This window comes from Thunnus maccoyii, chromosome 13 (genome assembly GCF_910596095.1).
Source record: "Thunnus maccoyii chromosome 13, fThuMac1.1, whole genome shotgun sequence".
Taxonomy (NCBI): domain Eukaryota; kingdom Metazoa; phylum Chordata; class Actinopteri; order Scombriformes; family Scombridae; genus Thunnus; species Thunnus maccoyii.
The window spans coordinates 18,885,607-18,913,328 of NC_056545.1; the positions used below are offsets into that span (position 1 = coordinate 18,885,607).

A 27,722-nucleotide genomic window follows, 5' to 3' on the forward strand; every position below is an offset into this window, starting at 1 on the left:
ACCTCATTGTTTTTGTATTTTGATTCATGTCTGCTGTAACACTTGGTTTTCCCTTTGGGATTAATAAAGTATTTTATCTATTGACTTGCACTAACCATGTACAGAATATTACCAAGCACTATCATTATATATTTAAAATCAGTTCCCTGTAGTCCTGTTATGTGTTGGCTGCTGTACACTGGTATCTACATGAAGTTGGTGACTCATTCTTAGTCCCTTCGCTTTTGTACCTGCATTGCTATAAAAAAAAGGAGTAGTGTGATCATTGATATGCTATAATCATACACTTGTTATCTGAAATAATGCTTATTGTATGGATTTAGCTTAAAAACTAGCTTAACATTTTAATTGAAAAACATTCCTTTAGCAAACGAGGGAAAGATTAAATGTGACAACCAACATTAAATGTTATGAACTGAATGCAAAAGATAGCCATTACATCAACATCATCAGCCCTAGATAATGTAATGTTAGCTAACGTTATGTTAGCTTACCCTTTCACTCTCAGGGTGGTAGCCTGTTTTTGTTGCTTTTCCCAGTTAGCATTTGCCTTAGTGGGTTTTTTAGCCATCTTTAATGGATTTGTAACTAGAAGTTAGTCCATCATTTTTTTTGTTCCTTCCACGAAAGAGTAACTAACGTTGAAATATTGGTGTCATGCCATTGGTCTGACAGCCCATTATTCTACAACCCCGTAGTCCCAAAATGTCCCATTGAAACAAAAGCCCTTTAGTTTGACAGCCTGTTATCCAAAAAACAGAGGCCCACTGCTCCAAAAGTCTGTTGCTCCGAAAATACCCACTCTCCCTAGAGTTTTTTGCCCTTAATATACTAGTGCATTTTGACGTGCAAGTGATCATTTTAACCCATATCTAATCCTAAACAAGTGGTTTTTGTGCTTAAACCTAACCAGACCTCAACCACAGCATTGTCACACCATAAAACATAATTATTTTTTAACAAGCACTTCAAAATACACAAAGATATTAAGGGCAAAAAACAAAAGTCAAGATGCTGCTTGGTTGTGCAACAGATTGATGTAGCAACTGCTGTAGATGATCAACTTCTCAACAGGAAAGATCTTGGATGGTGAGTTTTGGAGATTAATGGAGAGCTTTGGATACGGAAGGAATTAAACCCACAATATGTAGTTTCTGGTTACGGGTCTCTCAATCAAAACAATAACAAAAGACAGAGTTTGATGACATTGTGAAGTAGCGTGGGATCATGGGAGTCTTCTTCGTTGTAAAAACAACCACCATTGCCGTCATTGCGGTCAGCTTCTCCCAGTTAAGATTCCTTCAGTATTCATTGTTCAGGAGATTTTTACCAGGAGCCGATTTGTCCACAGAAGTCTCCTCAGTTTACGGTTAAAACCGGTAAAAACATGAATAAAGCAGTTTCATGTTAAAAATCAGTGTTTCTCCCACGTTGTTCAGCGGACACAGGATGTCAGAAGAGGCTGTGAGCCGAGCTGCTGCTAACGTTTGCTCATGTTGGTTTTTAAGACTATTTTGCAAGTTACTGAACAGCACTCAAGATTCAAGATTCAAAAAACTTTGTCTATCACATGATAGAAATTTGCATAGGTTAGGGCTCACATACAACATAAAAACATACACCCATGAAAGACTCACATAAAATTACATTAAAACATAAACAATTCTATCAATAAATAAGAGCAGATGTGCAAAGCTGCATTTTTTTAAATTATTAAAATTGCCTTGTTTAAAATGGATATGCAGTGGGAACCAAACTAACAGTACAACCAATCTAATTTCACAGCTGAAAAGCAAATAGTTGATGTTGTGTAGAAGTATAAATGTGTTGTTTCAGGTAATTAGCAGGATGTGCACCATTAAAAAAGGCACCAACACAGTACACTACAGCTGGCATCACATTAGCTTGCATTATGACAGAAGTTAGTGCTACCAGTTAGCAGGCAAGCTAACCGCTAAACGGTGGTGTTTACCTGCAGCCCAGCTGCCAGTTTAACATGATGTGCAGCCGATGAGTCTCTTAGCAGGACATTGAAACGGCCGTAGAGGGTAATTTTCTCCAGCAGATTGGAGATGTGGTACGAGGCACTCGCCATGTCGTTGCCGTTAACTGTTAGCCTCCTGCTGGCAGACTGTGCTCCGTCACAGAGCTGAACTGATACAATGTGCACTATAGTACAATATCTGTTAAGACAGATCGATCTAATATTGTCATATCGCACACCCCTAGTTGGAAACATTTGGGATACTGCAAGTACACAACTCCACAATATATATAACATAGGTCTAGTTGTTTTTTAATGCAGATTTTAATGAAGAAAAGTTACATATTATATCTTTAAGATTTTAAAAGGTTAATTTGTTACATTGTTTAGTTCTTATTCGTTAACGAAAGTTTTATTGCTGTACATGCCATTCTGTTGGCAAGTGTAGATGTGCATCAGTGTGCACCTACTAGATTGTGTCATTAAAAAAATTGGAAAGTATTCATAAAAGATTTTTTAGATGGAGGAAGGCACTAAAACAGTTCAGTATCTGCAAAATACTGAATCAGTGCTTCATTGATCTCTCCCAAAGCAAACAGAACAAGACAAGTGCCTGAACTTCTTTATTAGCTTTTTTGTGTGCTGCTACTTAAAGACAATTTGATGATACATTTAATTTATCTTAGTTTTAGTTTAATTACTGTAAAAAATTTATGGAAAGTAAAGTAGAAGACATTTTAAGAAGTTAATTGAAATTGTCACCCATGACTTGGAGATGCCAATCAGAAAGATGAAGAATGTCTTTGTATGTGATATGGATGAAACTATAGACATTAGTGAGGGAGCAAATTTAAGTAAATGAAAACTGAAACACAGAGCAGCGGGGACTTTTGGATATATCAAACACCATTTATGTCAACACTGCATAAGCCTCTTTTTCAACTGCTTCTGTGCAATTTATACAGCTTGCGTAAAGTGTGTAGTATTTTTCTTTTACATTTATGCTGTGGGTTTGTAGATTGCTGTAATTAGCATTGGTTGATATCGGTTGCTTGTCCCACAAGCTGTCTGTGATGTGTCACATTATGGATTGGGTAAACATTGACAAAATTGTCACCAAGATGTTCGGTGCTTGCTTGGTGTCATGGTAAGTGCACTTGTCATTTAATGTATTAGTTTGGTGTTAAAGTTTAGTACTTTTGTTGTTCATATAAGACATGATAAGCCTAAGGTGTTCTATGACATGGAATGAAAAGCAGGAAAACTGCTTCTTGTATGCTAACTACATTTTCATACAGCCATTGTTGCAAATAAATTGTTCTTCACTAAACTTTGGTTTGAATGGAACGCAAAATCATACCAACTCTCATTCACAAAGATTTTCACATGGGAACTAGTCCACAGACCTAACCTTGTTCACAGCAGACATTTTGATTTGTCATAGTAAGGAGAAGCATGGGTGTTACTAATAACATTAACGATGGCTCTGTTGTATTCAAGTGTCCCAGTAAGCCATGACCGTGTAACAGTGAGCCAGCATTCACAATACCAGGACTCTGGAGCCGATGTAGCTGATTCAGACACTACTACTACTACTGTGCCATGTAAAAATGTCTTCGATGAAAAAGGCAGATGTAAGGTTACAGTATCTTAAGAAAAAATACATGAACGAGGTTCATTGCTTGTCTTCGGAAACTGTACCTGTAGGTTTTGCAAAGAGGCTCGGTGCTGTTGGTTGTTAGTTTAGATTTGTGGTTTGTTGTCACCAAGGTCAACAGAGGATTGTAAAGCTTGTGGGGGCATCAGCAGTCACCATGAACAACAGTTACCACCAGAGGCGAGGAGGCAGGAAGAGTCAAGGACCACAAAGGTCACAGATCTCTGCCCAGCAGCAGCCATGATCTAGAAAAGAGGTAGGCGAAGCAACCTTTGATACAGCAGACAAACTCACACACAAACAAACATGCACCAGCATGAAGAACAGGTCCATCGGGGGGAACCTAAACTGGTCAGATTGTAAGCATGAATCTCAAGACAGGTGGAGAATCAGTTTCACCAATCCTGGCATGGAGACTAGGACAAAAACATATAACACAAAAACTATAAGAAATTCTTCTGCATCCATCAGTTTTCATTTTGATTGTAGGAATAGATGAGTAGCCATCGTCATGGGTTGCAAGGGTGCATGTAATATACTGTATGTACTGTCTTAGTGGGTTTGTAGCTACATACAAGCAGGAATGAATCCAGCAAGAATTTCAAAGAAATGTTTTTATGTTTATTTTTGGCATTTTAGTCTATTGACAGATAGTGAAAACAAACAGGAAACACAGGTAGAACGATGGAAACTACATGCAACAAGGCTACCAGAGCGCACATTGTTCCACTTCATCTTGACACAAAGTCATGTATTGATCAGAGCATTGTCAACATTTAAATTAATATCCTTTATCCAATATTGGTGTCCTCATAACCAAATAACATAGAGTAAACTGATTTTGTTAGGAGTTGAAAGTTTAGTTCTTCGTTTTGTTTCACAGCAGTTGACCTTCCACTCAGGCTAGAAAGACAATAAAGACATAATGTCATACTCAGAGGGGGAACAAGAGATTAAAGTTGCAATGACTCAGATCCATAGGGATCCTTTATCAAAGCCTCACAACAAGCAGAATCCTAAACAGAAGGAACGAAAAGCAAAATTATTATGAAATTCAAAGCTCCCCATCAGACATTTTAGATCTGCAGATATTAATTTTTTTTTCCAACACGCATATTTAAAGTATATCACTGTTTGTGTAGCTACTCTGATGATCTTAGAAGCAATCATTTAAACCCCCCACACACTGATGTTATCACCAACCAACAGTGTTTCCTATGCATGATTTTTTTTTTTTTTTTTTTTTTTTGTGAGCTGAACTATCGTGGGCTATTAACAGTCCGTATTCTTCAAAGTCTGCTTCAGGCAACATTGAAATTCAACTCATAAATATTTTGAATGTTTGAAATAAATGTGGGGTACTCCAGTGGAGTAGTATCTAGTGCCATAACGTTGAGTCATTCGCCCACTGCAAGGCTTGGATTTTGAATTACCATTGCTGGAGTCGTGTTGTGTGCTCTCTGCATATGTGCAACCGGTGTCCCTGTTGTTAATCACAAACTTCAAAACTGACATGGAAAATGCTGCATACTGCTAACTTTGTATAAAGGCATTCCTCTCTTAAAGTAAACTGCTCCACATTTATTCATTATTCCATATTCAGTTTCATTATTTTTTACCAATCAAGGCTCCTGCCCTTATAAAGCCTATTCTAAATAATGATTTACACGTATTTTTGGGTTCATTCGCGTGGTCTAAAAGAAGGTGGCTTTATCAGGAACGTCCAGGATGTTCACACGGTTAATGTGCACATGTTGGAACAAGATAATAAATAATACTTACACTTTGGGAAATCCTTGTACAATCAAGCCGCGTGGCTTTGTTAATGAACACACAGCTTACGGCATCTGTGCGCAGAATACCTTGAATTATCACTGTCAGCTCAGAGGATAATAGTGCATGATCCTCTCTGTCAAACTGAAACAACTAATGCCGAATACAAAAACTATTGCACTCAAAATGTAATATTTCATCAGACAGCTTTGCTACGTATTCGTGAAGGCTCTCCCAGGGATAAAACATCTATCAGGAACAGAAGCATATTGGCATACATCCGCTTAGCCACATGTTTTGTGTAACTAATTGGATAACCACACCAAGTAAAGCACGAAATTGCCTTTTTTTTTTTTTTTTTTTTTTTTATCCCTCCTGCAGCAATGGATGCTCTCTGCAGGGCGTTGGTGGGGCACAGAGGCGCACACATTTATGAGTCATACACTTAATATGCTCTCCCTTCCTACTCATATCATAAACACTCAGAGAGATGAAAATGAAACATATCCTTTTTTCCCTCTTTAAACACGTTGGAGACTTCGTCAGACAGTCGAGAGATTCTCTCCTCTCCGTCCTTTGAGTTTTTCTCATCCTTACTCTCCGGTGCCTCCTGACTCCGTCTGGCAGTCAGAACTGCTGCTTTGACTCCCCTTGTGCTAGGTTTTTAAAATTCTTAGTCATGTGTGCCGTGTATGTGTGTGTGTGTGTGTGTTTGGCTGAGAAGATAAGAGATTAGCATGAGTCAGATAATGATTCAGGACGCCAGGTGGCAAATGCCTCAAATCATGCTCTCTCTCTCTCTCTCTGTCTCTTATTTCCTCTCACTTGTTCACAGCTTTCTGTACTCCGCGCACACACTGTCACTGCTGCTCTTTTTGCTTGCCGCCTGTCACCATTCCCAGTCTTTTCTCTGCACAATTTGAGCCCATCTCTCACTGAAACGTCTCCCCCATAACTCCCTCGCTCTTCCCGTCCACCAACCACCTACCCCCCACCCCCGTCTTGCCTGCAACTGTGGCAAACTTAATAACCCACCGGTTCACGGGTGAGCGTGGGGAGGTTAACAGGGGAGATAAAAAGGGTAAAGACAGATCGAATGAAGAGGGAAGGGGGGGGGGGGGGGGATGTAGTAGGGAGAGCGACGGCCAGATGTTGAGAGATAAAACCAGGCGTGTTGGGATTGAGGTGGAAATTGAGCACGATTTTTCAAGGAGTGTATAGGGAAAAGCGGCCGCTCGTGTCGTGCGCGTGCCGGAGGGGTGGGGTGGGGGTGGTAGTGGTGGTGGGTAATTTAGAAAGAGTGGGACATAGGAATGTGTAGTGAGAGGCAGAGAGGGTTATAGAGAGCTGTGTAGAGGTGGATGGAGGCAGGGATAGAGAGATAGAAGGAGGGGTGGTGATCCTGGGGGCCTGATGACTCATGGCTGTGCTGCGGTTTGTGCGTCACTGGCGCTGGCTGGAGGAGGAGATAGTGGAGAGGTCTACGCATTTAATTACAGCCTTCCAATTTAGACACACTGTACACACACGCACCTACACACACACACACACTCGCACACAAAATAATATCACAAATAATAGTCTTACAAGTACACTCATTTGTAACACACACGCACACAAGTATGTAGACACACGCTTCGAGCACTCAAAGATGTTCACAGCATCTTCGGCATACTTGCAAACTGAATGTAAATGTTTCTATCCTTTCTTTTTTTTCTTTCTTTTTTTTTCATGTTCCTTTTTCATCACAGGTATCGAGCTAAAAGGATTGTGGATCACAAGCATGTTGAGTGTGCACGTTCTCCGTGTGCAGCCATCCCATCCCAGACAGACCTTGAGGCACAAAACTTATCAAGCCCCCCCACCCCAAAAAAAAAAAAATTCCAAAATACCAAATCGTTCCCTTTGAGCAGCTGCACCACACGGCTTGTGACTGGAATATGAAATAGAGACACAGACATAACGGAGGGGACGTGCAGGACTCGCTTTGATGACGCAGTAAAGCAAACTCTTCTCTCAGATAATACTACACGCTTGATAGTTTTCACAATACGTCTGCGCTGCGTGATGCCCGCGTCATCCTGCTGGTTAAAGGTCAATCTTGTAAAAGCAGGATTTCTGCATCACCTGTCATGTATTTTATTGATTATTTATGCTCGCACGGTTTTGATAAAAGACATGCAAGGCTTCTGAAGGTTAAAAAATACCACGTCTGAGTGATTTTTAAGGGGCATAGACTGTGCAAATTGTTGCCAAAATATCTACATGTTATCATACCCTTTACGTTAAACTCGCTGTTTCTCTGCCGCTTTAGAAAATGACTTCTCCTCTCGTCAAGTTTATTTAAAAAGCACTTTTAACACCTGCTTCCCGTCAAGCACTTTGAAAAAAAGTGCTCGACGGGAAACAAAGGACACATGCAGATAGAAATGGGAGTAAGAAATAGAATAAGAACATCATGAATACCAGGAAATGGTGGCAGAGCCTGCTCTTGAAAACAAGCTCAAAAGAAAATGCGACTGCTGTATTATACAGTTTTGCCTGCACGATATATTTTTGGCGATGTACATTTCCTGTGAAGAAAATGAACAGACAATGTTTATTAACCATGTGGCCCTTAGCCAAATGTCAATAAAACTGTATTAGCTGTACAGTCAGCCAATATACTGGACTGTTTTTGATTTTTATTCTAACGCAGATTAGCTAAACTTCACTTCAATATGCATTCACAGTATTTAAAACTACATTTATTTTTGATTCTCCCAATTCAACAGGGTTTTTATTTCCCCCACAAATACATCTCCTGCTGATAACTATTTGGAAGTTTTATTAAGTATACGTGATTATTTTGCTTCCTGTGTTTTTCTAACCCAGTTACAAATATCCTTTTACACATGAATAAAAAGATTTTTCAAACAATTTCAAACCAGACATCTACACAGACCACAAAATGCAACACAAATTAATTTTGTTTTTTTTTTTTTGCTTTTCAGTCTCCTGCTTAATATTATTCCAGCTATCAGTTATCATTTTCAGGTTTCGATTTGCCTGCAGTACAATCGAATTTGTGAGTAATCACTGGCTACAAGTAAAAAAATACACTTTTTTTTATTTTATTCATTGAAGTCTCGGAAACTGCAGACCAATTTGATTTCAAGGGCCTATTTGCCTTTGAACAGACTGAAACAACACAGGACATACTAAGAACACACTGTGTGTATCAAATAAATGAAACACCTGAATTTATATACAAGTTTGATTTCACTCATGTTGTTTTCATTCATTTATATTAATTTAAAATGTTTAAATCTGACTGATTCACAGCATCCTCTCTTTTTTTCCTCTTTTCTTTGACTCCCCTTTCCCGTCCAAACACATTACCCTCCTTGTGTGCCAATTATCCCCTAAGAGGCTGCAAGCCTCACTCTTAAACAATAGGAGCAATCAGTTGCCCTCTCTCCCTCTCCCCCCTCTTTGTGCCCCTTTACTCCACTCTCTTTTCCAGCAGAGAGTGCAAAGGGAGGATAATTTTTCCAAACAACAGCGTGGGGAGGAAAATGGCAGAGGGGAGGATAAAGGAGAGACAGAAAGAGATGAAGAAAGAGAGGGACTGCTGATTGGTTAGGTCACATTGGTTCAAAGAGTCTCGAGACACATTTGACGCTTCATGCAGATGTTTGCTGTCTTAACCCGACACAGTCAAAATGCACAGCTGCTCTATAACCCTTGACACAGATCCAGTAACACTTAAAATACACAAAAACCAGCCACACTGCCTCAGACACTCACATCCACTAAACTGAACTTGTCTGATAGAACAAAGAAGCTGATGGAGATCACAGTTTTTGCATTTTTTATTATACATTAAAGAGTACATTTAGACACTGAGATGCAAACAAACATGCAGGTGTATTTCTCAGATAAAGACAGAAGCAGTTTCATTAATGTCTGATGTCAAAAATGTGCTTTCAACTTGTTCAAAAATGTTTAAAATTATTTTTTTTTGTTATTAAAAGACATTATTTGCTCAGCACAGTGTCATTTCATTACCCTTTAAAATGATCAAATCAAATTTTTGATTTAAAGTTAATAAAATGAGACTACAATATATTCATCACTTTTTGTAGATGTACAAAATATAAAAGCATTAAGAATTTATAACAAATAATTTCAGCAAATTTTCTTCTATGTATTTTTTTTTTTTTTTTTTTAATCAATTCAGATGTTTTTTTTCCCCCGGTAGTTTTCCAGGTCTTTCAATTTAACGCCTATTTCCCCGTTCATTCATGTCTGCTATCATGAGTTGTCAGCGGCTCCGTCCCTGGGGAGGGAAATCCCAGCTGTCACTAAATAACTTTTCAGATCACACCAATAAAGCTAATGTCCACGGACACTAGAGGCCGTGGAGTCCATTTAACAGCCGCTTAACGCTTGAGCACACAAGTGACACACACACCCACGCACACACGTATGCACACACACACACACACACACGCATGTTGTGGTTTATTCTAACCAGGCTAATGATCTCCTCAATGGGACAACTGGGACTCTTCTGAGACTGTCTTCAGCCTGAGGCCCCATGGGGACCTGGAGAGAGGCTCATGGGGTAATTACAATGTAAATGCTGTGTGTGTGTGTGTGTGTGTGTGTGTGTGTGTGTGTGTGTGTGTGTGTGTGTGTGTGTGTGTGTGTGTGTGTGTGTGTGTGTGTGTGTGCCTGCCTGCCTGCCTGCATGTGTACGATTAGGTTTATCTACAATCTTACATTTTTGTCAAGCAAGTTTAGTTTATGGAGGCTGTAAAAATCATTGAATATCCACATAAAAGTTAGTAATTTATACAGAAAAATAAATGTGTTACATTCACTTTATTTATAAGGTTTTTCTCAGATAAATCTTTCATAAACACATTGTACTCACATTGTATTCTGTATATGTGAATAATAATTAGATATATTTTGAAAAGGAACTCTCATATCTGTAACATTGCAAAAAAAATAACATAAAATACATCAAAGGAACCTAATTTAATGCAAACCTCTTGCATCCAAACAGTTTTGAGTCAAATACTCAGCAAGCTGATGCCAAATTCTACAATTTATTTGCTTCTTTTAGCAAGGTTGAAGTTTCCAACAAATTTAGCAAAGCTCACATTAGCATGATTTAAGCCTCAGCTCCTTTTCTACTCCATAAACATTCAGATGTTGTCAGGGAGGAAATGTAACATTTGAACAGCACCTGCTCAGTGAGAGAATACACATTTGAAAGGATATTAAACATTGAAAATCAGTGGCACCGAATGTGACACAGGATGCAGATGACAGGAAAACAGAGGACAAGAGATGGAGGAGAGGCTGTAATTGAGAGGGAGAGAGAGATGGGGTAAATGGATGTATGATTGATGCGAGTTTGACGCTGGGAGGGGAGGGGGGGGGGTTCAGAAAATGAGGTGGCAGACACAAATTGATCCTCACCTTGTTCCTTTGTTTGGGCTCACAGCCCCTCATCATCACCCTCATCATCATCATCATCATCATCATCATGATTATTTCTCTCTCTTTTTTTTTCTTCCCCTTTCTCTCTCTCTCTCTCTCTGTCACCAGCCCACTTCCCGCCCCTCTCTGTGACGCTCGTCATGCCAATCAGATCGTAACATGACATTATGGCTCATTATACCTGAGCTGGATGAACGGTCTGCTGCTGGTGACCAGCCTCCACAGGCGCAATGTAGCACACAAAACACAGAGACGTTTATGAAATGTCTCCCAAAATGTAAACGTTCTGCTTCTTTGTCTCTTTTATTTGTTGCATTTCCACGGCGTCCAGACAAAATGATCAGAGCTAGCTGAGCTTATGTAATCTGGGGGATATAGTCTTGTAACGCCTAAAGAAATCAGTGATGGAAAGGAGATAGCAAGCGGGCGTAAAGAGGAAAAAAATACACAAGCAAAGAAAGGGAGTGAGAGAATCACAGGAGAGGAAAAGGTAGAAAGAGAGCTATGAATGCTCAAGCAGCAGAAAAACATTGTGGTCATCTGCAGTGCGATGAGTCACCTGTAGGCAACACACACACACACACACACACACACACACACACACACACACATAAACGCACAAACCCAAAAGAGACAGGATTTGCAATCACAGCCCACAGCTGTGTAGTTACAATGCCATATTGTCTCATAAACTGCATTCACTGAAAGCGTCGCATTGTCAGATCTGAAACACAATCTTGTGCTGAATGCACAAGTGAAAAACATAAAATGATGGAATTCGAAAAGAAACTACCAAATGATTCGACCTTTTACAGCCCTCCTGGTGGATTCAAGATATCAACCTGATGATAAAAAATGAACTCTTTCATATAAAACGTTAATGAAAGAGAGAAATTAGTCTTCAGATGGTTTACTGTCAACATGATGTCGCTGTTCTTGTAATGAGTTATAATAAAATCTGTGGATTAAAATTGACCATCTGTGTCATGTATACGTATTTCCCTCTGCTGCCATTCTGCTCTTTGTCTGTTAGGCCAGGCTTGAAAAGGCTGCATCAAATGTTAAATGTTATACAGACACACCTATATACAGGTATATACATGTAAACTAGAGAAAATTATGAACAAAAGCACTGTAGTGCAATTAAAAAGTGTCATTGTTGTATTATTACCAACCCAGATATCTCAAGTGAACCCATGTGAAGGTTTTATCGATAGTATCAAACACCAACTGAATGCAAAAAAAAAAAAAAAAAAGACACAAGCAAATGCAGACACACAGGTAACCGAAGACAGGGGAAAAAAAGTAAAATGTCATGAAGGGAAAGAAAAAAATGCAACAGGAAAAGGTCACAATAGAAAAGAAAATGACATTAGATGTAAATCACATTAGCGTCACTGCTACAATGTCAGAGACCAGTAAAAGCGTGCAAAGAGAAAAGAACAAATAAAAACTAATCAAATTCACATGCTTCTGGTGCATGAAAATGGTATGAAACTTCCATGAAAATACATATTATTCATCATACATTACTTACTACACTGTAACACTAAACTAATATATTGTCTTGTATTATCTTGCATATTTTTGTGAGCACATTTACATGTTCAAGCTAATGAGAGACACACCTTGATAATGAGAGAAACCAAAGAGGAAGAGGTCATTTTATATTGAATGTGTTGATTTCTTCATCACAAGTATCTGCTTCAGCTCCCTGCCGTCTTTCCCTTCAGTGACAAAAAGGACTTTCTAGCAAAGCTGTATGTTAAAGTGACTCATTATTCACTGGCTGTCATGTAGGGCAAGGTTACTGTAAAACAAAACAGGAGCATTTATACTGCAGCCTGACAGAAAATCAACTGAGCTTTCAACAGCAACATTAACTAATTTCCAAATTGTCAGCTCATCACTAGGTGGTAACATTATGTTCTTACTTGACTGTGAAATATCTGACTGCAGCAAAGTGTATCTGATGGCTGCGTGGGTCATGTATAGAGACAAATATTAGCTTTCTTCTCCCTTCTGTCTGCCTAAAACCCACAGTGAGGAGAGAAAGAGGGAAATAAGAAGCAGATCTTGTCATCATTCATTCTAATTCTCTCTGCGTTTAACTCACACTCTCCAGCCCTCCCCCTCCCTTCCCCTGCTGCGCCCCGCCACCTCACTCCTCTCCCCAATTTCCTCCATCCACTTTCATGTCCCTGAACAAGAATGAGATTAATTCAGTCCATTTGTATTAGTAGTAGCTGGTTGTGCTGCTTTAGCTTCCCTAACAGCAGTTGGCAACAGTAAAAAAAAAAAAAAAAAAAAAAAAAAAATCTCTGTCTTGAGAGGGAGCTGCATCTTATCGGCCATCTCCTCGCACTGTAACCTCACCAATGTGTTCTCACTCTCGTGCCATTAGTCTACTGTGTGTGTGTGTGTATCAGTGTGCGCTGTTTGAGTGTGTATGCAGCTGTATGCTCGTGCACACGTTTATACAAATGATTGCATTCATGGACACAGGCATCTGTTAAAGCATGGGAACATTTTAGTTAAGTGGTTTATGCAAGTTTCTGGAGACTGGAAAAATTCAGGTGTAAAAAAAAGACTAGCGGATAGCTATTAGCTTTTTTTCACGGTGTTGCCATGGCAACGCTGTCAATGAGAGACTATATTGATTATTAATATTTCCCTACCATTTACCGAGTTGGAAACTTTACATTGCGAAGAAAACAGTGGAAAATGAGTGGGAATGGTTTGTGTCAGGGTCCGTTAGTGATCAATATATGACCGAATCAGATGTTTCTTTTCACAAGCTGTGGTTGCGACCTTTAGCTGTAGATCCTGACCACATATTTGGCCAAACCCTGTTCAAACACAATGTGTTACACATGGACAAACATCCACATTGGACTACATCCTGCTTTGGCCTAAGTGCCATTTTGTAAATGCTGAAATGATTAATCAAATCAGTCCCCAAGAGATAAATCAACAGAAAAAAATTAACCTGCTGTGTTTCAGTCCTTACTGTAGTGCTCCCTCCAATGAACAATTATCAGGTGGTTTCTTAGAGCATCTGAGACTTTCTCTAACGAATTGGATTGCATCGTAGGCTGTCAAGGTTTTAAATTTGATGTAATGAAAGAAATGTAACTGAATCAGAAATGGCTGTTTCAATAGATGAACTCATGGAGAATGAAGACGGAAACACAAGCACATACCCAAAGAAAGCAAGAAGACTGATTCACCCTCTTGAATGACTTGAACTGTATGTTGGTGTGTGTGTGTGTGTGTGTGTGTGTGTGTGTGTGTGTGTGTGTGTGTGTGTACACTTCCAACATGAGTAACTCTCTAAAAATTGCTCCAACAAGAAAACAAGAATGGCAGAGTATTTTACACAGTAGTGTTTGCTAGAAAAGCAGAAAAGTTGTGGCAGGCACTGATATAAAAGTGTACAGAGTTTTTTATAGCTGTTTTTTTTAAAGCCAGTGTTTTGTAGAAGCTCTGAGTCTGTAGTCGGTGAAATCTGGAAGTGAAAGCGCATTCAAGCTCATAAAAAACGGTGAGTGCTGGTTACACTATTTTAAGGTGACAAAATATTGATTTAAAGTGTTATATTGTATAGTTAAGATGGAGATTCCTTATGTAATGCACACTTACAGCTTAAATCCCCTCATATCTTTACTTCAGCAATGGGTACACCCTTTCAACTTTTGTTGGAAGCAAATTGGAGCCGAAATTTCAAACGGTAAAAGGTAGTGCACCTGCTGGGCTGAATCATCCCTCTAGTGTGTTATTAAGACCTGTGTGTGTGCAACGCTTTTAGACACAATATCTAAAATAAGATGCTGTGTACTTATTTTCAGCTACTTGTCATGGCGTGTAAGGATCGATTTTAAAGCGCAGCAGAGAGACTCGTGAGGCGTCACGAGCTGCTGGTGTGTTTTAGGCGTGTTGTGCTCTAGGTGAGGCCAGGTGCTGCTCTCCTCCTGTGACTCTCATGTCGGATCGTACATCTCCCGCTTCACTTCCTGAGACAAGAGGAGGGGGAAAAAAAAGCCCCCAAGGGAGAAAGTGAAAGTGAGAGAAACAGGTTGCCTTCTCTCCAAGGTCAACCAGCTGCCACAGTCAATGAGCCTCTTCAGTCTATGAGTCAACAAAGCACAGAATCACTTCCAAGCATGAATTTCTCATGTATAATACAGCCCTCCAACCCCTTCACGCACCCGACAAAAACACACAGTCATACATAAGAACCTTAATGGGAGGCTTTTGACTGAGTCAGATGTCCTTAAAAAAACCTGTTTACTTCTGATCTTTTAAAGGTTTTTTTCTGCTCCCGTCTTAGCCCCCTTTGGAGCGGCCCCCGAGACACCCTTTGGTGCTGTCTGTTTGTGTTTACCCCTGCGGACAAACCCGTAGCTTCATGAAGGGTGCTATGGAAAGGACAGTGTGTCACAGGGGATTGAGCACCACGGTGCCGCATTGTTTTAGAGGCTGGATGAGTCACGGAAGAAAAAATCAGGGTTGGTGGCATTTGAGAAGGCTCGTCCATTGCGTTAGGAGAGCACTGTTAGATCAACAGCGGTATCATCATGTGTTCCCATGAGCAAGTCAGACAAGGGATTCATTAAGACATAATTTAAGCTAATTACCTTAGAGACTTGACAGTTAGTGCACATGTTAGGATTTGTTTTTGATGCTTTAGAATACCTTTCTTCTGCTGTTTCTGTCTGTCAACCTTCCTCACGAAAACGGTTAAAATCCTCAAAATATCGTCATCTAAAAAACATCAAACCATATTTATAGCACCTCGTACACAATGAGAGTGCAGCATCGCTATGACTATTTCAAGTCATTTCTATATGACTCACCAAAGAAATTCAAAAGCTCATACATCATCTCAAAAGAGCAGACAGCAAATTTTCTTCTGCTTTAGTCATGGCTGAATTACTTTTCATCTATATCGTCATTATTCTGTGTGATGAGTCCACGCTTCAATTATTTGTGTCTTTGACGAGGTTTGAAATTCAAATGAGGCGCTTGACATTGTGTAGATTTAAACTGAAAATGTGGTCAAAGAAAAAAAAAAAAAAAAAAAATGTGAAACCACCCCCCCTCCACCCCCCCACCCACATCACCCCACCCCTCATCTCATTCAGGTTTTACCACATTTCAAAACAAGGCTTCTCAGTGAGGTTCGGCTTTCTCTGAGTGGCTGCCTTTGATTTTTTTTTTTTTTTTTCCCTGTCTGTACTGATAAAAGCAAAATTACACAAGATTGCCCACGTACAATAGGGGCAAGCTACGAATGCATTCATTTTATTTTTGACTTTCAGCGCACATCTCGTACGTTTGTCCCGTATGCGAATGTCAAGTGTGTGCAGGTGACAGACTCCAAGCATAATCCGCTCTCCTTCCCCGCTCCCCTTTTTCTCTCTGTTTCCACCTCTGTCTCTCTTTGTGTCTCGCTCGCTCCCTCTCTGACCACCCTCACACACACTGCCAACGTGAGATAGCCATGTCTGTGTCCAGCGCAGTGTGTCATGTGTGATAATCTGTGACGTATGTGTCACGTGCCAGCGGTTTTTAGGGTTCCGTGAGAAGCTACTTATTATTGATATCATTTTAGGCATCATCATTATCAGCTGGAGCAGACATGACGGGTCCCTCTGCGTCATTGTTCCCCTCAAAAACCCCTAAAGCTGTCACCGCCAAAGCTGCCCACAACGTAACCAACAAAGAAGGGAAGAGAACACGTCGAAAAATCACTCTTGCACTCTCTCAACGTCTCTCCCCTCATCCATCCTCTCATCCACGGCCTGCACGCCCCCCTTCTATGTACCCGCTGCACTCTGTCTGCCTTTTTTTTTTTTTCCCCCCCTCTCTCTATCAAATGTTCACTTCTTTTGTCTCATCCACTCTTTCTTGTTCCAATCGCACTCTATCTTTCTGCGTGACACCCCCTGCCCTCGTCCGCTCTCTCCGGCCGCCATTATCTAAACCACCTATCTCCTCATCTTTCCCTCAATTCCCCTCTCTCACAGTCAGGGAAAAATTTACACACGCAGATAAACGCACAAACCCAACACAAACATGGTGACACTGTGCGTGCAAATACTCTCACCCCTCCCAAAACCTTCTTCCATGCACAGACTCATCCCTCCCACCCCCCACCTCCCACCCCCACCCACTTTCTACTCTCTCCAAACCCTACCCCCCCACCACCACTACCCCCCACCCTAATCCTAATCACACCACCACCACCGTCATCAGCCCTTATCTCACTCCACCAAATCTGCTGTGACTCAAAACAATTTCCTCTCATTTGCGATTTTACTGCCCGCCCCCGCCTCCTACACCTCCATCAACCCACCTACCCCCTCCAATAAACCCCTCACCACCTCCTCAATACCCCATTGCTACCCATCCGGCGCAAACCCCACCCAAAAATGCACACAAACACATATACAAATGCACTCACGTACACACACTGTGAACGGTCGCCATCATGAATGACGGCTCATCATGTGTAAGCGGTGACTTGCCACTGTCATCCAGTGGAGCCCGAGAAGAACTGCAGTGTGACGTCACGGCGGACGCCGGCCCCGCTGGTTGGTGGAACATATTTACGTGTGCGTGTGTGATTCTGCGCGTGTGGTTGGGATGGGGGAGCCGGAGGAATACAATTTGGTGGGTGGGTGGACCCGGTGGGCCTTGCTGCATCACTGAACCAGGAAAATGAATGAGAGCCTACACAAGGTGTCACCCCCTTCCTCTGCCGCTGGCCTCCGCTACTTTTCCCTTTCTCCTTTCTGTTCTTCTCTGCTGTCCTCTCTTTTTTGGCCCCAGAGGCAAAGAAAACAGATGAAATTGCAAAAAATCAACTCAGTGTTTGACAATATGTTCGACCGCATGTTGCAAGGTCGCTCAACTGTGTTTAATGATTTGAATCAGCAGAAGGAGAAGCAAATGTTTATACCATTTGATTAAATGATTAGAAATCCATTCAAAGTTCAGTGAAGCAGCCTCATGTGCCAGAAAATTTGAGCGTTTGAATTTCAACAAGAGCAAAACAGCACCACCCGATGGGAGGTTCTCACAGCCACAACCAGAGAGAGGAACTCCTCACTGAGGTGTCACCATGGGAGGAAAACATAACATACTACAACATGAGGTGACAGGATACGAGCCTGTATGTTGTTTTACTGTGACAGACTCTGTGATGTACCTCAGCAAAGGGAAATAGATAAGTGTCTCTGAGTAAGAAGTGAGTCAAACATGACGTCAGTTCCCTCTGTATCTCTGCCGTCATGAAATGCTTTTATAGCCAATAGTGGAAGAGGATTTTGTTAGTTTTTATAAGAAGTTTGTTGGCTTTTTTTCTAGCATACAATGTGCAGTTATTGGTGATGAGAACATTAAATATAATTAATTTGTGGTCATTTAAATAAAAGTTTAAAACCAGGAATATACTAAAGCAGTTGTTTCTCAGACACATTATCATGTTAGGCAAATTAAAAAAAATACTAAACTAAAAAAATCAATTAAAAAAGAATCAAAGCCATTACATTGAATGTAGTGTTCACATTATTGCATTACATGTAATTAAATGAGACTAATAGGCAGGCATCTATTGAAAGCTGTTTGTTGTGATCACGGAATAGTGTTTCATGATCTTCACACATTACAGGTTCAGGAAACTAAAAATCATGAATTTGTAGCTTTGCTGTCTTGCCATCACCTCTATGAAATGCCATAAATTGCTGTTAATCCCTTGTTATTTCTTGATATTTCTTAATTCTGTTATTTCTTTATTTCTATTTCTTTTTTTGTTTTAGCGTCTTTTAGCTCAACATTTTGTCCACAGATACAGTTATCTGATTTCATTTTGAACATAACCAGTAGAAAAGATGACATGTCATTTACCTGTGCATTTTCTAAAGTCTCCTCTCACTAATTCAAAGCAGCACAAAATTAGCTTTTCCTATGTAATTCTCTAAATTGTCACCATTAGTATTTCCACTTCCCATCAATGATCTTTTAAAGGCAGGGTGAAATCCCTGTTACTCATACAGTACGGTGTGTTTAATTATAGACATGTGTATTCACACTTTGTCCAAAAAGCTTTTCATTCCTTTGAACTGTGGTGCAACAGTTCAGATCTGTTACGCTGCAGAGCAGTTGAGAGAAAAACAACCACCTTTGTTTTGGCAGTGTTCACAGTTTCCTGGAGGAGTGCACAGCTTGTTGGTGGGTCGGGGGTGGAGAGGTCTGACTTGTAGCAATGCCCCAGTATACTGTTTATGCCAACTCTCACAGATGTAAAGCAAGGTGGGCGGACATTGCCTTGGTTATTGATTATTATCCAGGTAATTGGTTATTGATTACTCCCAGCCTTCTTCTCTATGTCTGAGGGGAATTGTACTGTACACACATCATTCAGTTTGGTGATTGGGTTCTGTTTTCTGCCAAATCTCCTTTCAGTATGGAAGATTTAACTACAAAAAATGCATGTAAAGGAGTAAATGGACAGTCCAAAACAGAACAAACACCTTCTGCTGCTGCTGCTCACGATGTTGACTCATGCTGCAGCGGTTGCCTGAAAAGCATCAAGCTCTGGATACCTGTGGACTACAAGAATGAAACAGTTCAGTTTTTAACACTGGCAGGACCCATGGTAAGATTGTAATTAAATGCACCAGTTGACAATTTAATTTTACCCCACTAGATTTAACATTTTAGTAAAGCTAAATGATTGACGCATATTATGAATCATATTAGACTTAGGAGAAATCTGTCTTGCGGGGGCTGTTATGATTGTACATCTCTAAAAGCAGCTATTTTTCATCTCAGTTTGCAGCATAGGCCACTTAATAAGACATTAAAAGTTGTTGCTTGTTGCTGAGTTGCTTTCCATCAAAAAATGAAAAGAAATTTCAAAAGGCTTAAATTTCTATGTGATTTTTAACATGAGGATTGTAGTATTCCAGTAATTTTGGCCGCATTCTTTATTGTAACAGTAATTGAAAGGTTAGTAACAACAAAAAAAGGGGACTAATTAAAAAAAAGTGTGGCCATGATAGGTTTAACTAATACAGATTTCACCCTTTCAGTGCACGCTTTAGAGGTCTCACTAGTTCAAATATCAGACAAATGCAGTGTGAAATGTTGGGCATCAGTCCTAGCAAAGCTTGGTCTCATTCAATTAGCACTTGAGGATGTTCCACCAAATTGACAGGCTGAATTTAGCAGTTTTTGAACAGAAAAAAAAGAAAATTCAAAGTAGCCTCTAAAACACTTGAAATGTCTGTCATCTCAAAATCATAGGCTTGTGTATGCATAATTCACAGTAAAGACATTTTTTTAATAATATTTTCAATATAACAGAAATAACATGCATTTGTAAGTGCCCCCTCAATAGAAAATTATAACTTTGTCAGGAGAAAAATAGTTGAGCAGTTCTGAGAACCCAGCATGTATCCGCTTTCCAGCGACTTCTATTCATCGCACAAACCTAGAACTTGATAGTTAAGGACATTTAGTTTGCCTTTATGCAAACTTTTTGATGCCAAAGGCTGTAAAAAAAATCTACACCAGCAATGACTAGAACTATTTTCCAAAGAATTAAAAGAGAAGTAGTAAAAACATTTCGAAATATAAATGAGCTGCAGCAAAACCAAAGCATAACACATGTCAGCTGCTGATGAAATGCAAACTTTTTCTTACCTCAAGGCCCTTTTTTTTTAATGAGCTTGATCAGGAAGTGTGTGTGTGTCGCATTTGGAGTTTAATATTTCATTCATGTTTTGGTGCCGTTCATTTATGTTTTCGTAGTCATGAAAACAAGGGAACATGATTTTGTTTTTCAGTTCATTTCACAGTTGATGACCTTCCTGATCGGCTTCGTCAGCATGGTGTTCTGCGGTCACCTGGGGAAAACAGAGCTCGCAGGGGTGGCATTAGCAATAGCGGTGAGAGATCTGAGAGCACTTTTACTGGCAGGATCTCTTTCATTGCCTTGCTTTTGATTTGATTATCTATCCAAGCCTGAACCAGTATTTCTTTTCTACCTGGACTGTTGTTTGATAATGTTTTTATTTAGGTAATAAATGTCACAGGTATTTCCATTGGCTCTGGTCTGGCATCAGCATGTGATACTCTCATATCTCAGGTACTCCATTCCTCTTGTTTATACTCCTTCAGATCAAGTTTTGTGTCACTTATGACCTTTGTCTTGCTCATTTTTTTGTATTTCTGACCCCTTTCTTGCAGACTTACGGCAGTGGTAACCTAAAGCGTGTGGGGGTGATTTTACAAAGAGGGGTTTTGATTCTGCTCTTAGCCTGTTTCCCCTGCTGGGCCCTTCTCATTAACACTCAGCCCATTCTGCTGGCTGTCAGGCAGAGCGCCGAGGTCGCCAGGTGAACCTTTTCCACCTCAATACCAGATGTACACTTTTATCACCTTTTTTTCATACAACAGGGCAGACTGACATAAAATGCTACATATACACACATAACTCATTCATCAAGTTATTCAGCATGATTTTTTTTCTAATAATTTTCCCTTTTTTCTATCTGCTGTAAAGACTCTCCCAGCTGTATGTGAAGATCTTTATGCCGGCTCTGCCAGTGAGTTCAGCTCCCTCCACAGTTTAACAAAATGATTTTAGTATCTGCATCTATATAGGCTGAATTGAATGGTTGTTGTGTTGCATTATTGATCTAATTTCCCCCTATTCATCTTTGTGTTGTGCAGGCTGCCTTCATGTACCAGCTGCAGCAGAGGTATCTTCAGAATCAGGTGCGTTTACTGACTGTACGACCACTGGTGCGAAACGTTGTAATGATTGAAAGTTTGTCTGTAACAAGATGGTTTTGTGTGTGAACGAACACTGAATGAACACTGTGAGAAGTTACAAACAGCATGCGTTGTTTTTTTAAACCACCTGCTTTGGCTCACAGGGCATCATGTGGCCCCAGGTAATATCCGGAGCCGTAGGGAATGTTTTAAATGCAATTATCAACTACATCTTTCTTAATATCCTGGATCTGGGGATCGCGTGAGTACACACAGTATAACAGTGTTCTCCTTAATTGAGTCATAATCATTAATAATTAATCAATCATTTATAAACAGTTTTTTGTATGAGAGAAAGGCGATGACTATATGCTTTCTTTTTCTACCTTCTTTATTGTTGCTTAATCCTCTTGACTCCATCAAAGTGGATCTGCAGCTGCCAACGCCATTTCACAGTACTGCTTGGCTGTTTTTTTGTTTTTGTACATCTGCTGCAGGGGGCTGCACAAAGCTACATGGGACGGTGAGTCGAGGGGATTAAACTACTGCTGAGATAACTTTTCATCTGAGTATTAATTCCTAGGTTTTTAAAAAGTTTCTTGGTAAAAAAGTATGTACTTTGCTAACGTGATGATTATAGGGAAGACAAGGTTGTGTTTTAGTTAGCTTAGGTGTGTCATTTATAAGCAGTTGTTCATTTCCAGAGGAATTTTCTTGAAAGATCTGCTCCATCTAAACCCATGTAAATATTGATTCATTATTCATTTAGTATTTTACATTTTATTCTTCATATTAGAGCTGAACAATTTGTCAATTATTATTAAATTAATCGCCAACTATTCTGATAATCGATTCATCATTTTGAGTCATTTCTCAAGAAAAATTGCTAAAATTCTCTAGTTAGAACTTCTCAAATGTGAATACTTTCTGGTTTCTTTAGTCTCCTATGAGAGTAAACTGAATATTCTTCTTGACAGATTAAAGAAAATAATCATTAGTTGCAGCCCTACTCCATATATATATGCCTGTAGACAAATTGCATATTTGTACCGGTTTTTATGTTCAGCTGACCTTCTGTATACTGGCAAAAGGGCTCCAGGATACACTACCTTATCAATTAATTGGAATTAATCAATTGGAAGTGTACAAATTGAACACTGTCTCTTTTCTACCTATAATTAGTGCCAAATTACATAGCTGTGTGAGGAAACCAGGTGAAAATGATTGTGAATTATGGACCCATAAAATAAAGCGTTACCGACCATAATTTGACCTTGGTGGTAATAAAACATTTTCAGTCTTCTGGATTCACTCTTACCTTGATATCAGTGAGCGTTTATGCTTCTCAGAGGCCTCTTACATTATTCATGCTGTCACTTTTACTGTGCTTACGTACAGTCTGCTGGTTGCTAGCATGGCTGTAGACTCTTGTTTAATCTGTCATCAAATGTTAATGTTACACTTATGGTTTGGCTCACTTCTGCATTATAGACATTATAGTGAAAGAAGTCTTATAGTTCATCAGTGCAGCATTTACATGACTGCATGCTGTCTCAATAATACATTTCACTGAATCCATCATCCCTCCTATGTTTCAGGTTGGTCAAGAGAATGTCTGCAGGAGTGGGGTCCCTTCCTCCATCTGGCCATCCCCAGCATGCTGATGCTTTGTCTGGAGTGGTGGCTTTATGAAATCGCAGGGTTCCTAGCAGGCATGATCAGTGAGGTTGAGCTGGGTGCTCAGTCTATAATTTATGAACTGGCTACTATCGCTTACATGGTAACTTCCTTGTAGTACATTGTTTTTTCTTGTAATTAATATTCAACTAAGCCTTTTTCCTGATATCTTTTGGATTGATATAGTAATAGAATAATTAAATATTGCAACTTTGATTGAATCGAAACACCAATTTTCATCTGTTTATTCTCTGTATATCATTTGCTCCAGTAACAGTTTTAACTCACTGATTATCATTGAGCATTATCTCATGTTTTAAAAAATACATCTTGTATTAGCTCTGAAGAGTTGACAATCTTTAATAATATGTGATCAAAACTGTTGGTTGTGTGCAGTAGATTGGGAAATGTACAGGAAGAAAACAAATAAAAGTAAAAAGGTTTTCTTAAAATTCTATTTATCTATTCTATCTCCGAACACCATGTATACTAAAGTAAGATTTTTGTGAAAACCTGAATGATTTTGACCTACAGGACACTACCCAAGTATCTTGATGTTTTACTATATTTGACTCTGAAGTGATTATTTTCCTTTACCTCATCCTGTCCCACAGTTTCCAATGGGTATCTCTGTAGCTGCCAGTGTTCGGGTTGGAAATGCTCTCGGTGCTGGGAACACAGAGCAAGCCAAGCTATCCAGCAAGGTCTCCGTCGTCTGTGCACGTATGAATCAGTTATGTAGCTTGACAAATTTCCACCACAATGCACCAATACAGGCAGCAAAGGCAGCTGTGTCGAGCTTTGTTACAGAAGAGACCTTTTTGGATACATTTTCTGGTTGGATCTACAAACTAAAGTCATGTTTCGTGTTTGTTCATTCAACTGACACCAAAAGCTTTCTGTTTAGTCTTCTCTTCTGTCATTTATTAGCTTGGAATATCTGCTAATCTACATTATGCTTTCATATATTGTCCACATATTTCTAATAATGTACTGTGTTTCTTATGTCCAATTCAGTTATCTGCTCATGTTTCATTGGAGCTTGTCTTGGTGTGTCTAAGGATGTGATTGGTTACATTTTCACCACAGATAAGTAATTACAGATTTTACACTACTAGCATTCATTGGTTTGTGTAGTCTTGCTTCAAACACAATATCTAACAGGCAGACCCTTGCAGAGACAGCTTTTGTAATGTCAATGCGTAAATTCATCATATATTAACCTCAGAGGACAATGATCCTTGACAGGAAAGTGAGCTTGTCTCCTTGCTTTGGTTACACTTTAGAGATGCATCAATTTATGATTGCCCAAAAATCAAATTGCACTATCACTCCCTCGGACAAAACCTCAGCTACCTCAGAAAACTTTGTACTCACCTGTCTTTGTCAGAAACACATTTTCATATCTGTATTTGCATTTTCCTTTTAGAGAGATTATTCAGAGGGTGTCTGATATCATGAAGATGTACTGTTTCATCCACGTTGCTGAGGCCTTTGCAGTGAGAATCTTTGTCTTATTAAGTCATTCCAGTGCTGAGCAAAATAAACCAGCACAGATTTTATATTTCTCTGTTTTACCTCCACAGGGTGTGACGGGAGGTATTGTCAGGGGAACAGGGAAGCAAATGGTTGGCGCTGTGTGTAATCTGGTGGGTTACTACTTCATTGGGTTCCCCATCGGAGTGTCTTTGATGTTCCCTGCAAAAATGGGCATCGTAGGTGAGGACAGATTAAGTATGTTACACAGTCCAACACATCCTCATAATTAAACAACCATATAGGTTGATTGTCTGTGCACTCCAGAACGACCCATAGGATTGTTTTCTAATATGCTGCCTCTGTTGGCAGTAATCGCTAAACCATTAAAAATCACTGTTAAAAAATAATTATGTTTTATAGTGTGTCGACACTGTGGTTAAGTTCTGGTTAGGTTTAGGCACAAAAACGACTTTGTTATGGCTTGGGAAAGAACATGGTTTGGGTTAAAATAATCATTTGAAACATGGTGTAGGTTAAAGTTAGGCAACCATTGTCGTCATGGCAACAGTAAACACCACAACAATCGTAGTCACAGTTTTTAAAAAACTGTCCTAACTCGCGGTTGGAAACGTGACACAGTTGGAAATGGGACGCAAACAGCCTCCTGCAGCTAAGTCCACTTTTTGCCATCTATCTATCTATTTGCCATCCATCCAACCTGCCACCTCCTAATAAGGAAATCTGTGCCCTTATATCTGTAAGCCATTGAGGTTTAACCTGTTAGTCTGAAAGTCTAGAAGAGCACGTTTGAATTATTTTATCCCCATTCCAGTTAGCAGGGGGCTAAACAGGAAGTTATCCAGCTCGGCCAGTGGAAGTCTCTGGTGTACATGCGGTTGGGAGGCGGGGTTAAAGGAAACACTAGTGCGCTTGCTCTGTGGGCCCCACAACACCGAAGATCATGCGGAAGCTGTGTGTAAGATCTTGTTAATTTTATACCTGGAAGTCGAACTTTTTTGGCTTCCTGTACCACTGAGCAACTTTCATAGGAATGAACAGGGCTCCGCCTCCAACGCTGTATCCAGTTTTCTTAATACATCCATGAGTTGGACCTTCTTGGCTAGGCTAGATGGCATCTGTCACTCAAACGTAACTACAGGTTGTTTTTGGTAACTGAATTTTTTACTTATACTGTCGTTTTTTCTTGGGAGGACAGGCTGCACAGTCAGTGGCAATCTGATCATATTTCCAGTCAAACTAATCAACTCCCTCATTCCTCCTGTGTTGCAGGGCTGTGGTCAGGGTTATTAATTTGTGTATTGATACAGTCCACATTCTTCATAGTTTTCCTTTGTAAACTGAACTGGAAGAAAGCCACTAAAGAGGTGAGTAACTCCACTGGAATATAACTGATTCAATTAATACAGTGCTATTGCTATTGTAGATAAATTCAACTATGCAGACAACATGTGATACTAATATTGCTGCCTGTTTTTCTGTTTCTTTTAAATACTAGAAAAATGTGATTTAGTTGTTTTCAATATCTCTCACTAGGCACTGGTAAGAGCAGGAGTCCACGTTATGGAAAGGAACAACATCTTTGGGATAGAAAATAACGGTAAACACAAGCTACTGTTATTTTACCTACTGCTACATATGAACATCTTTCTGGGAAGAAGTGCACAACTAAGGTTAACCATGTATTTAAACTCTTTTCCCTCACAGCCCTGGACTCTGGTGAGATGCAGGTAAAAACCAGTCGATCCACTTCTTTGAATCCAGTAGAGGGGAAGCTAGAAAAGCTCGGTGCAGGTCAGCGGGCATCAGATGGCGCGGCTCTGTCAGTGAGGCAGCTGGTAGTACGACGTGGCCTCGCTGTGCTGCTCATGTTCATCATCCTCGCTGCTGGAGTCTTCATCAGTGAGCTGCTCATCAGACTGCTCAAATTAGACGAGTGACCATTATTAGACCACATCTGGGCAGCACAAAACAAAGCTCAGTGAGTCTGCCTTCGAGAGCATAGACACAGCAGTGTGTTGCAGTAAAGTATGTAAGGACCACTATGCTCTTGTCTACATACACAACTCTGGGTGTTAAACGTTTAAGTGATTAGGATGACATAGAGGCAGCTTCCATCTTCCAATGCTGGCCTGTCTGAAACAAATTCCCTCTCCATGCTCCCAGTTTTTCAATTTCAGGCCATTTATTATGCACTAATGATGGGAAAATAGCTGCTTTATAATGAATTGTCTGTAATGGCATAAAGAAATTATTTCACAGTTTTGAAAACTTAATTGTTGTTTGAGGTAAGTGAGTTCAGATAAATTCTAAGTATTACCATACTTTGTTTTTTGTCATTACTTCATATTTAAAGGTCCAGTGTGTAGTATTTAGTAATATCTAAAAGAGCAGACTTGGTAAAAATTGAATAGATTATAAGTATATCTTAATTAGTGTCTGATCAGCTGAAAATAATAATTGTTGTGTTTTTGTTACCTTAGAAATAAGCCCTTTATATCTACATGGGAGCAGGTCCCCCTCCACGGTGGCCGCCATGTTGCATCGCCATGTTTCTACAGTAGCATAGAGCGGACAAACCTAACACTGGCTCCAGTGAGGGCCTTACGCGTTTTAGATTCAGTGGGCGACTACCGGAAATGCACCGGTTTTAAAACGAAGAAGAAGAACGGACCAAACATTTTGTGTTGTGAGAAGTTTTTGAAACCAAAATCTAATAAATGGAGGATCATATTTATTTAAAAAATCACAGGAGCGTGAAATGTCGTCGTCAAAGAAATGAAAACACAAAGAAGCTAAACAAAATCGGGACAAGCAACGGCATAAAATGAGGATAAACCCAGATGGAAATCC

The 27,722-nt window shown here is 39.8% G+C and overlaps 1 protein-coding gene across 4 annotated transcripts; it reads left to right on the forward strand.

Annotated features, from left to right (window-relative positions):
* Nucleotides 1-976: 976 nt before the first annotated feature.
* LOC121910227 (multidrug and toxin extrusion protein 1-like) lies at nucleotides 977-27,254 on the forward strand. 4 transcript variants are annotated; one of them, XM_042431326.1, is made up of 18 exons: nucleotides 977-1,089; nucleotides 3,755-3,897; nucleotides 19,380-19,572; nucleotides 20,765-20,866; nucleotides 20,998-21,066; nucleotides 21,168-21,316; nucleotides 21,484-21,526; nucleotides 21,654-21,698; nucleotides 21,860-21,957; nucleotides 22,121-22,218; nucleotides 23,294-23,475; nucleotides 23,987-24,095; nucleotides 24,390-24,465; nucleotides 24,802-24,871; nucleotides 24,959-25,091; nucleotides 26,142-26,236; nucleotides 26,406-26,469; nucleotides 26,577-27,254. In XM_042431326.1, exons 3-18 carry the CDS (start codon nucleotides 19,381-19,383, stop codon nucleotides 26,807-26,809), a joined length of 1,758 nt encoding a protein of 585 aa, XP_042287260.1. In that variant the 5' UTR covers nucleotides 977-1,089; nucleotides 3,755-3,897; nucleotide 19,380; the 3' UTR covers nucleotides 26,810-27,254. The 4 variants fall into 4 exon arrangements, with proteins under 4 accessions (XP_042287260.1, XP_042287261.1, XP_042287259.1 ...); XM_042431327.1 differs by lacking the exon at nucleotides 977-1,089 and adding an exon at nucleotides 2,956-3,131; XM_042431325.1 differs by lacking the exon at nucleotides 977-1,089 and adding an exon at nucleotides 3,473-3,618.
* Nucleotides 27,255-27,722: the final 468 nt, after the last annotated feature.

Coding starts and splice junctions, on each gene's coding strand:
- LOC121910227 (XM_042431324.1), top strand. CDS start 17,981: ATGGGAGGTTCTCACAGCCACAACCAGAGAGAGGAACTCCTCACTGAG. Junction 22,219..23,293: donor GCACAAAGCTACATGGGACG/GTGAGTCGAGGG, acceptor CCTATGTTTCAG/GTTGGTCAAGAGAATGTCTG. Junction 25,092..26,141: donor TGCAAAAATGGGCATCGTAG/GTGAGGACAGAT, acceptor CCTGTGTTGCAG/GGCTGTGGTCAGGGTTATTA.